The 11,347-nt window shown below is 40.2% G+C and overlaps 1 protein-coding gene and 1 long non-coding RNA gene across 2 annotated transcripts in view; one reads left to right on the top strand and one right to left on the bottom strand.

The window, feature by feature from the left end:
• Positions 1–2,042: 2,042 nt before the first annotated feature.
• LOC147258852 (uncharacterized) overlaps positions 2,043–11,347 on the bottom strand; it is a 17,425-nt gene continuing 8,120 nt past the window's right edge. The window contains exon 3 of the long non-coding RNA XR_015117078.1: positions 2,043–3,191. This is a non-coding gene — a long non-coding RNA (uncharacterized LOC147258852). The remainder of the gene's footprint in view (positions 3,192–11,347) is intronic.
• ttc23 (tetratricopeptide repeat domain 23) overlaps positions 6,857–11,347 on the top strand; it is a 13,314-nt gene continuing 8,823 nt past the window's right edge. Inside the window, exons 1-5 of the mRNA XM_086208933.1 lie at positions 6,857–7,015; positions 7,882–8,065; positions 8,403–8,526; positions 8,699–8,855; positions 8,957–9,082. Coding sequence (XP_086065059.1) covers positions 6,999–7,015; positions 7,882–8,065; positions 8,403–8,526; positions 8,699–8,855; positions 8,957–9,082 — 608 coding nt within the window. The 5' untranslated portion in view covers positions 6,857–6,998. The remainder of the gene's footprint in view (positions 7,016–7,881; positions 8,066–8,402; positions 8,527–8,698; positions 8,856–8,956; positions 9,083–11,347) is intronic.

Raw genomic sequence — 11,347 nt, 5'->3', positions numbered from 1 at the left:
CCTCAGGTTAACACCCGGGTGATGGCAGGTCCAAGGCCGGACTATAAAAGGGGAGCTGTGCCATCCTCTCATTATTAGGTGGGATGTCCTTGGGACTGTGTTTGGTTTCAACAAAACGCTCTACATCATTTTGGAAATGTCTGGTGAGCAGTTGCTGATCTGGAACCAGGCAACTGGAAGGAGATAAAACTCTCCCATACACACACTCCCTTGTCACAATACCGCTAAATCTGCAATTATGAAGGAATGTACATGCTGTCAGCGCACAAAACACAGTTATTGGTTTAGCGTGGCATTGTCTTAACAAAGAACAGCAATATCACCTCCAAAGCATTCCGTAATCTTTGATTTTGACATTGAATAGAAAGAAGAGAAGAAGCATTAGTGGTGAAACAATACCAGATTTGTTTTCTGTATATGCCTCAAATTAGGCCAAGGTTTGGGTAAGGATAAACACAAGTTTAAGCCACTCTAAGTCTTTGCCACAGCTGAAAACAATCGAAATTTGAATGCAAAACTATTGTTAAACAAAACACTGGCATGGGAAGATGCTGCTGGATGGAAAAAGAGCTTATCTTATCATCCTGTAACCATCATGTCTTTGTTGTGGACAGCTGCAGTCAGTTCAAAGGAAAGGGTGCCGGGCTGAAGTGTTGAGCTTTGTTTCGACTTGTCAACAGCAGCAAATTGCACAAATATTTTAGTTACGGTAGTGAAGCACATTTCTTATTCTATATGCGAATAACAGGCTTTATCTGAAGTGTAGCAGCTGTGAGAACATTAGCATATTTGCTGTGAGTCAGAATATGCTACCTTTGTTAAAGTGGTAAACCACTGAAGTAGTTTATACACTAGACTTGTGCCAGTTTTGATTACACTTGTTAGTTCAGTTGAAAATATGTAAACTGTATTGCTCTCAGTAAGGTAGACAGAAAAACTGACATCAGCAACTGAAAGCTATTGTATATCCTCAAATACTGCATATAAACGTGTTATGTACCTCCCGCGTTATCAACTCCTAGTCTGAGTTGTTACAATCAGGGTTTCATGCTCCCTGGCGAGGGACGGGTGTCTGTGGGCTAACTAACACAGGAAGTGGGGACAGCTGTATAAAATGTTGGTGGTTATAACCGATAACTGTTATATACCTGACAAACATGAGCGTGACATGACTTAAGATTGTTGCAAGTTGAGTCCAAAAACAAGATGCGTGTACATTTATTAATCTACGAATAAGATGCATTACTCTCTTTATATGCAAGACTGCACATAGCTGTGTTGACAGGCTATGAGCACTGAACTGGAAAGAGATGCAAACATGGTATGACTTGGTCTTGGGTGCACCGTTACCCCCTGGTGAATGTGAAAAATGGAGCACCGCTTTTTAACACTGCTGTAATAAAGCTTGATAGATCATTTCCCAAAAGGATAACTGACGTGGCTTTATGGAGATTAGCTATTTAACCCAACAATTAAAGAAATATATAAGTTACACACTCAAAAACAGAGCTATAATTTAGGAGCTAAAAGGGTATTAATGCTAATCACGAGGATGCGTTTTTACCTTTTTGCGCTGCAGTTTTAACTGTATTCTCAGTTGTGAAGGATGATAACAGATGAGGAGAGTTTGGCCATCAATTTACTCGACAGGCACATTTTGAAAAAAACGTAACCAAAACTGTTCCGTGAGGTTTGTCATCTCGACTGCCAGTCACCAAAGAGTCATGTGGCCAAAGTTTAAACCAGCGCGAGCTAAACTCTTTGTGCAAGTAGATGCGAGGTTGTGTGGTTTATTTAAAAAAAAAAAAATACAGCATCATTTTCTTCTGAGCTTTGAAATGAATTGATTAAAAAAAAAAACCAACGATGGTACGTCTAACAGCTGCTCTCTGACTGTAAAGCTAACATGACTTCAAGGGAGGACGAGTGCAAAAGTTCTTGAGGGCAGATTTCTTAGTGTCGTGAAGGATAAAAATAAGAGATTTCAAGCAAAAAGCTGTTTATTTAGCCAGTAGACATTCACAGCTTGATTCCAGACATATTGCAATATTGTCAAAGGGATAAACTTTAACACCATTTCTGATCAGGCGCTGAATTTTTTCAAATAAAGGTGTTTAGAGCTGTTGTACGATGACAAGAAAGTTGTAACGTCTGCTGCTAAAATGGTGGCCTCATGAACTTACTCGCTGTTCCTGTTTGTTGGATCGCTTCCATGGAAAAAGGAGAACTTTGAAGGTCTGAGATGTCGAGCGTAAACACATTAAAAACATGTTTTTCGTCCTCTGTCCGTACGGCGTGTTGCTGACTTATGGTATTTTCTCTATCTTACATATTAAAAGTTTACACCGAGAACAGAAATAATTAAAGGGCACATACATTAAGCCCGTAATGTTCACTGAGATGTCAGTTTATAGGTGAATGTTATAAATACCTGGATTTTAATCTGGTTTGTTTGCAGCAATATTCCAGGAAGCAATTGAAGCGATCATCTACGGTATATGGAGCACCGCACTGTCTCTTTTTAACACTGCTGTAATAAAGCTTGATAGATCATTTCCCAAAAGGATAACTGACGTGGCTTTATGGAGATTAACTCTTTAACCCAACAATAAAAGAAATATATCAATTACACACTCAAAAACAGAGCTATAATTTAGGAACGAAAAGGGTATAAATGCTAATCACGAGGATGCGTTTTTACCTTTTTGCGCCGCAGTTTTAACTGTGTTCTCAGCTGCGTTCTATGAGCACAGATGAGGAGAGTTTCGCCACCAATTTTCTCAACATGGCGCATTTTGAAAAAAAAAAAAAAAAGCCAAACCAAAACTGTTCCATGAGGTTTGTCATCTCGACTGCCTGTGACCACAGAGTTGTGTGGCCAAAGTTTAAACCAGCGCGAGCTAAACTCTTTGTGCAAGTAGATGCGAGGCTGTGGTTTTGTAAATGAACCTGCATCATTTCCTCCTGAGCTTTGAAATGAATTGATAATAAACCTCCCTCAATGATACGTCTAACAGCTGCTCTCCGACTGCACATGTAGGATTTCTGATGCTTCTACCTTCACGCAGACGATCAATAATGTTCCCTGAGATGTCAGTTTACAGGTGAATTGTGGATTGTTTGCAGCTGTATTCCAGGAAGTAATAGAAGAGATCATCTATGGCACATGGAGTTGCAGTTGTATCTTCAGTCTGCAATCAGACACAAAGTGAAATTTTAAAATGGATTTGAAAAACTGTGAACGTTACAATAGATGTTTTTATTGCAAATTAAGTGAATTTCCTGTATGAATAAAAATGGATTAATAGTAGTAGTGAGCATCTCCTGATATGATTTCTCATTTATTATTGCAAATCCAAATCGGTTTTGTGTATACTTTAAATCTGTTGGCCAGGTATGAGCCAAACTGTCACTCAGAACGAAGGTGGCCAATTGCTTTACACCTGTCAGCATAAGTCCTGCCCACAAGTTTCAAATTTGTTTGATTTGCAAATAAGAGCTTTGGGTTTGAGTGAATACATTTGTGATCACAAATTTATTTGACCTCCTATAAAACATTGTTTAGAGAATTTTGCTCTCAAGTCATTTTAACCTGCAAACTGTTTGACTGCACAGCAACGATTCAAAAATACCCGCATAGGTTCACAAGTCACACCAGAGGAGACACAGCAGCCAAGAATCACTCTGAAGGGTTTCATCGCTTTGTTATGGTCCGTTTAATGCTGTGACAGCAGTTCTGTGGAGAATATATAACCAAATGTGTGTATGCATCATTAAATATAAACCTATGAAAAATTCTCACTATTATTTGTCCAAGTCTGTAATCTTCCTGTTCTTGTTGTACACTGCATTTCAGCTTCGCAGTGGAGCTGGAATGAGCAGCAGAACGATTAGAAGTGTTTGAATGGAGTTTGGCAGGGGTGAGAAATTTCAAGTGCTCTTCCTCATCATCCACCTCCCCCTTACACACGCACACACACAGACACACACGCACACACTCCTTTGATTGTCTATACGTACACACAAACACACAGATGTCAGAGAGGTCTGAGACTCTACCCCTGTCACTGGGTGCCTGCTGTGAAAACACCCCCCACCCCCGCTTTTCTTCACCCTCCTCCCCTTCTCTCTCCCTCATCTCTGGACGCCAGCCTGACATACCAGACCTTGTTCGTTAGCACATATTTTTACCCACCGTTACTAAATTAGGAAGCCAGAGGGAGCAAATGGAGTGTGGCTGCCAAGGCAGAAGAAGAAGGGTCTGATCAGGCCTGGGTTTGCTGAGGGCCCATGCCAACCCTACCAGCTTCATTACGAGCCACTTGGGTTTCAGAAATAGAAGCCCAACAGGGACCTGGGCCAAAGAGAGTCCTGAACAGCCAGCCAAAAACTCACGGGACAAACAAACAAATAAACGGGTTGTCTCATGGCCTGCCAGAATCAACCGGCAGCAGCCATCCCAAGGAGCCATAAGAAGTTATCTTAGGCAGTCTTGCACACAAAATGTGCCCTACCGTGAGTTTAAAAGTGGTGACAGTGCACGTACTGCCAGCCCCACGCAGAATAAATTAACCTAGAAAGACGTCTCTGGAGACCAATTTCTCAAAGCAGCCACAGAGACATTATTTCTTGTTTATTTGGTGTGGATTTTGGGCTCTGATGTAAGAAAGAATATTTTCACAAGGAAATGTACATTTCCTTTTCTTGCTGTTGGTATAAAGCCTTCATGCATGTGAAAGTGCAGAATTATCTGTATTTCTAAAAGCATGTTTTATTGTGACTTGCATCAGTGGAACTCTTCATCTACTCCAGATTGTCTATGTAACACAAAACCTGTCAACTCGACGCAGTATAAATTAATAAACTCTGTGTGGCACTTTGACAGATTGTAAACTACGATTTCCTTTTTACAGAATAAATAACTAAACTGCATTTTCTTGTTTATTTACCATTTCATCTGAGTGGCACTTCTGAACCTGTGCATCATTCTGACTTCAGTCCATTTAACACCCACCCATTAAAACTAATGAGCTATTAACAGCCGCCTTTGAAAAACTTTAAGGTCACAGTCACTGTTGCCACTTCCAGATGTAAGCAGACGAGGGTACATGCTGTATGTCTTCCTTCCTGTGATATAATTCACACGTCAAATCAAATACACTTTTTACATTTCCTGCGGCAAGTAGAGGATTAAAGGTCTGGGAGAGCATGAAGTCGATAGACGCAGAAGATGGATACTACTGAAGTACAAAGGATGGCTCCGAGGTTTGCACATTTCCATTTAACACCCCAAGGAGAAGACAAAAGTCCAGCCATCCCTTGTTAGAAGAGCACAATAATATCATAATACTCCCTTGGGTGCAGGCAGGCAGAATAGATGGGCGCATTACTTGTGTTACTATACTGACACCCTATGGCAATGTCGGAGTATTACACATCCTGTTCCAAACATCCTTACAATAATGGAGGGGGTTGAACGCGCTGAACTCAAAGCAGTATGTAAAGTCCCTTCACCTCCAGACATTTTTTTCTTACTGATTCTAGATGAATCAAAAACCTTCAACCACTAAAACTCATATTTTGGCTACTATAATCGTTTTAATTAGCATTTTAATTCTGAGTGTTGCCAAGCAGAAAATTGTAATCTCAGGCTGCCTGTGTTTTTGTTTACAGTACAATGTGACCTTTTGACCTTAAGGGCCTGATAAACCTTCAGGGGTCAAGAGGCCTTTAAATTATTGCTCACCATTAACCTCAACCCCCTGCATGTCCAATCAATGCTGGACTACGAGCAAGCCCGCATGGTGCCGGTTTGATTGAATACAAATAATATATTTAACAACATGAGAAAAATATATCTTAAACAAGACATCAAGACAGAGCACACTGACGTCTGACCATTAATGTTGTGTACAAGACTTTTTTTCTTTATTGGCTACAATGTAGGACAAACCCGTTAAGACTGAGCAGTTCCTTCATTACTTTTGTTTCATGTGCAGTTTTCTCAAAATTATTTTGTCACTGAAATTATGAAGTGGTTGAGAGTGGATGGGGAGGACACTTGGCCCCACCATTAGGATTTAGAATTTTAGAGGCCGGTTACTGATATGCTGGACTGAAAATAGACCCTTTCTATGCCCATTGTGCAACAATTTTGTATTGATAAAACAGTGTAAAGGTACACTGATAGCTAATAAATAAACAAATGATTCTATTTAAAAAAAAAATGTAACATTGTCATACATGACCATTTAAGTAAAGATGTTAATAAAATAGTAAAATAAACAAGGTGGAGGAAAGTGCACCCTCTGCTGGACACACAAACAATACATTAATTCACACTATTTTAAAATCACCAGAGGCATTGATTTCTATATTTGTTAAAAAAAAAAGTTTGTTTATTTTTGATATGGGCGCATATACAATTTAAAAAATATGAGCCAATATGATATCTGATCGACCAACACATCAGTCTGGCCCTATAAGATACTAAAGTACAAATTAAGTTGAATGATTAAATGACTGATTTCTTTCAATTACAGCTCCAGTTTAGAGTTTCAGTTAGAGAACACGTTCAAAACTAACGAGAACTGTGCTTGAACGAATAACTTTCAAACAATGTAAAACATAACCATGAGGCCACACAGTCCGTAAAAACATAAATACAGTGATACAATTGATACTCTAGTGTTGAAAGTTATCGTTATAACCTATTGCATCTTTTGACCTAAAAACAGCGGCTGGATTTAGACGTTTCGTCGATGTAATCCTGGGATGTTTTGGGGAAAGTAACGCTGTAAAATCCCTGCTAAAACTGGGCTTCCTGAATGCACCCCTTCCGTCTGCGCGCGCAACCTCCGAATGCCATGGAGACTCGCTGGGTTGGTGTCCGTCTCCGCGGGTCCTGAGGCGGTGGCAACAAGAGCAGCAGCGACTGGTCTGATGGAGATAGGTTCTGGCTACCAGCGGCATTCTTCTGTGGTTAAAGTTTGGGCATCATGGCGGACCACCCAGGGTAACCTTCATATTTAAGTTATTAAAGCCCCAAAAGTGGCAGCAGCTCTGTCGTCACTCACCGCGGTGGAGTTGGTCTGAAGCGGGATATTTAACGGCCATTCACTCCAGATCAGGCGGCTTCTTCTACTCAGTTTCCCCCGATGTTGGCAGTGAGAGGACGGCTAACGAACCCCGAACACTCGCGTCTCATCGCGGCCGTCTCACTTAGGGACCGTCAACAAATTAAAGTTCAGTAGCGCCAAAGCTCTTGGGACCGATTTGCCCAGATTGGCGTAAAATAAGATTAAAAATACTAAATTAGTCGTACGCATTACGCGGATGTTTGAATTTATTTTACACAAATATTTGAACTAAAAAAAAGTTGATTTTTTTTAGGCTCCCTGTCACGTGACTCAATCACCACTGAATATGTTTGCTAGACTGCACGAATATGGCTCCTTTTTTAAAATACAATTTTACTATCTCTCATATTTGATCTTATTATAATTAAAAAGTAAACCTTTTTATACAAAAGCAGCAATACTTGAGACCCAGGAACTCCAAATCAATCTTCGATATATTATTATTGTATTACTTTATTAATACGGTTATTGATATTGAAATGCATGTTTTTGTCTGTAGCTGCCATGTCCCATGGTAAAGTAGCCCCAAATCAATCTTATATTGGTATTATTATTATTAGACTATGATTTCAAAAAGTGATACTGTAAAAGAGAATAAACAGAGGTCTTACTGAGCATTTTGGCATTGATTTGGAGGCAGGACTGATGACGGGTGTCAACTCCAGAGCAGCTGCAGTATTGTAGGTGGTAAAAAGTGAATTTCCTTGAATGTAAAATTCTATCAGAGGCTTTGTGTGACTAGTTCCTCTAGTTCCCCTGAAAGCATGGGCAGCAGCAGGCGCATAGGAGCATCTCCTCCCTGTGACTCTGATGTGGCGAGACCCTCTCGGACAGGTCACGGTAAGAAGGGAGTCACCATGATGGCTCCGCACGAAAAGCTCAGATACGTTGAGAGGCGAGCTCAGCACCACGAAGACAAAGGCCAGGTGGGTGTAATGTCACATGACATGTTAATACGATGCAGTCAGATTTTAGTCCTCTTGTCTTCAAGTGTGCTGAAGATGCATTTATCTATACAAGCTATACGCACACATTTCACATTTTAAGAAAATATCAGTGTAAAATGTAAAAAACATAAAAGATATTCTGTTTTGCATAACTTGTTAAAATTAATGAATAATTTTCTGCTAGTATTAATTGAAAGACACTGAATAAAAGAAAAAAATATTTTTCCTACAAGAGAAATTTAGTCAGGTTTGTCAGGCAGGTTCTTGATTGAATTTAGATGAATAAATAAGTAGCGTTGTGATATTCTCTATTCAGTTTGACGCTTGCATCCATGACCTGGTGCGTTGCGTGGCTCTGACGAGGCTGGCGTTTGGGGAGGGGCATGTGAAAGTGGGCCAGGCCCACGCCAGACTGGCTAAAGCATACCTCCAGTTTAAAGGTAAATTAAAAAGATTTCATCACCTCATCAATTCGCTCGAGTCATTACTCACAGAAGATTAATTTTCACCTTGATCCAAACACCAGCTAATGGACTTGTTAGCTGTACAAAGAGATCTTCAGAGTCACAGTTGATAGGCAGTTAACAGAGAGATTTGTGTTTGGATTTTCAGGCTGGGGGCTGCAGGCCTCAGAGCATGCCTCCCTGGCCAGAGAACAGCTGCCTTTCTGCTCCCCCAGCTCCTCCTGCAGAGGTGAAAAACTAGAGGTTCTCTCATGTCTCCTCAGCATCCACCTCACACAGGGAGGTGCTGCACTGCTCACAACTCAATATCCTTCCAATTATGATAAAGGGATTTTATCAGCACGCTGAATGAGTGTAGAGCGTTAGATTCTGTAGCAATAGAAAGTGTCCTTGACTCGTTTTTAACTCTCGAGGAAGCAGAATCCTCCTATTTGGAGGCAAAACAAATTCTTGAAGAGCTTCACCAACATGGTGGCAACAGTCAGGAAGAGAAGATGAAGACCGAGCTGGAAGTCTTCACTGGACTCTCCAGGTACTGTCATGAAAAACTGTTTCCTAGCATTTCAAAATATCAAATTCACCAAGTGGCAAGTATTCAGTATCGTAGCTTAGCCTATATTGGCTCACGGATCTTAATGGTTTAATGATGTGGGCGTTTCAGAGGCAGGAATAGCCCAATGAATGTTTGCTTTGCATTATGGGAATTGTTACCCTTAACCTACAAGAGGGTCTTCAAGTGATACTTCACCCAAAAGGGGTATTTCGCCTGTCAAATACTCACAAACAGACATTTTTTTCACTGCTGCATCACTCCAGAATGCAGAAAGAGCCAGACATGTATATTTAGCACGTTGCCAATGGTGCCACAACTACTGACAACAGCACAACTGTCCCTAATCCATGTCTACTTCAGCCGTATACTCAGTAATGCACAGGAGCATTGCAGATTTATGCTACTTGTAACTCCTTCACCCGTTTCATGCTGTGGGGAAGTGGAAAAGTTTTTTGTTTTTTTTTAAAGCCAATACTGGCGCTATTGTTATTTTAAGGGGATTAGTTGATTATAAAATGTTCATTTGACTTTTAATTAAGCAGTTGACTGGTTTTACTCTAATGCATTGTTGTGATGATTAAAAGTCTGAGGAAAACCGCATCTTGATTGTATTTGTCTGACAAACGTAACCGTCACTGTGACTCTTGGGCTCAGTCTACTTTATGCAATAATTATGTCAAAGTCATGCGAATGTAAATATTCTGCTCTATAAAACTAACAGCATACATTACAAATTAAGTTAGTGCATACTGTAATCTGTAATGAAATACACCAGTATTTGTAAACAGTCTAAGAACCTGAACTTTACTCTCCTGTTTAACCACAAGATGGCGATATGTCCCCACTTTATTGCAGAAAAGGGAAAACAACCTTTTACAATGTCTGTTTTTCTTTATCTGTTTTTGCTGACGCTTTGTTATGCTGTTGAAATGTTATTGTGGGTCTCTTGGAAACACCACAATATATCAAACCATTCTTTCCCTCCTGTGTTATTGTGCAGCCGACTCAGCAGCAGGCACGGGTGTTCTCATCGTGATGCTTGCAGCCCTCCTGGGTGTGGTTTCTCCATGTCCGCCCATCTAGTCGTACATTAAGAGGCATTCTGCTTCCTTTACTCTGCGATGCGGAGCCTTTTCAGTCAGTTTATTTACCTCACAGGCTCTCAACCATTTCCACGTTATTGATTTGTTTTGTCATTTGATAACACGCCGTTGTAACTCAATGGTGGTATTGACATCATGGTCCCTAAGGTGCTTAGGTAAAGATTAAAGAATTAGAGGATCATGGTAGAGGCGCCGAGCACAGACATTAAGCGCAGGACTGATTGAGGAAATGTGTCCTGGAAGCATGAATACTTCAGTCAGGGATGTACATACGGTCTTACTAGGGTTGATATGATCCCACTAATATCTCTAATGGACCACTTCTTGAGACACAGTTGAAATCAAAGGACACATCACTTAACATTAAAATGTACTTAAGTCCAAATTTTAATTTTTAAGCAAAAATCAAGTTCCCCTCAAAAATTTGAAAATAATGTCGTGTACATGATTTCAAGTAATTTGTAATACTGTGAAAAATATTGTCAGAACACACAGTGGAGGAAATATTTCATGAAATTATTGCACAGATTTATCCTTACACTCTGTGGGACTATTTCAACCCTCAATTTAGTCTTACGGATGGGAAGCAAAACCTTATGGTTGTATTTTTTTTTAGAAGATTGAACTGCCAGCAATCTATTTTAAAGTACTACTTCTAAACTCATGGCTTTAATGCCAGTATCTGTTGTACTCTGAACCTCTGCTCTGGCCGATACCCAAAGCCCAGGTATTTGTGTCAGGACGCGCTGCATCGGTGCATCCCTTCTTTCAGACAGTCAGTGTGTTGACATGATATGCGTAATTGAAAAAATGTGCAGACACTGGCTGGTGTGTAAGCTTACAAAATCTCTTTTGTTAGGTGATGACTAAGAATTTGGCATGCTTCTAAAGCTCTGTCAGTCAACACTGTTGTGATGGAGGGGAATGTTACCACCAAAGCCTGGAACAATAGCCTAGAATAGCTGGGCTCCCTTGTAGAACCTGGTCCAAACATTTTGGTTTCAGGTTCACACTCAAGGTGCTGACATGTTATCTGTCAAAGAAGATTTTTATGAATTGAGGCAAAAGTCTTATTGTGACGTTTGAATTAATCTGCACTGTAGGTAAAAACATTTCATTGTTTTGATTAGATATGTCTTTA

The sequence above is a fragment of the Aulostomus chinensis genome, chromosome 7 (assembly GCF_037954235.1).
Source record: "Aulostomus chinensis isolate RoL2024-O1b breed Wild chromosome 7, RoL_Achi_v1.0, whole genome shotgun sequence".
Classification (NCBI taxonomy): Eukaryota; Metazoa; Chordata; class Actinopteri; order Syngnathiformes; family Aulostomidae; genus Aulostomus; species Aulostomus chinensis.
This window is presented reverse-complemented; position numbering and strand designations above follow the sequence as displayed.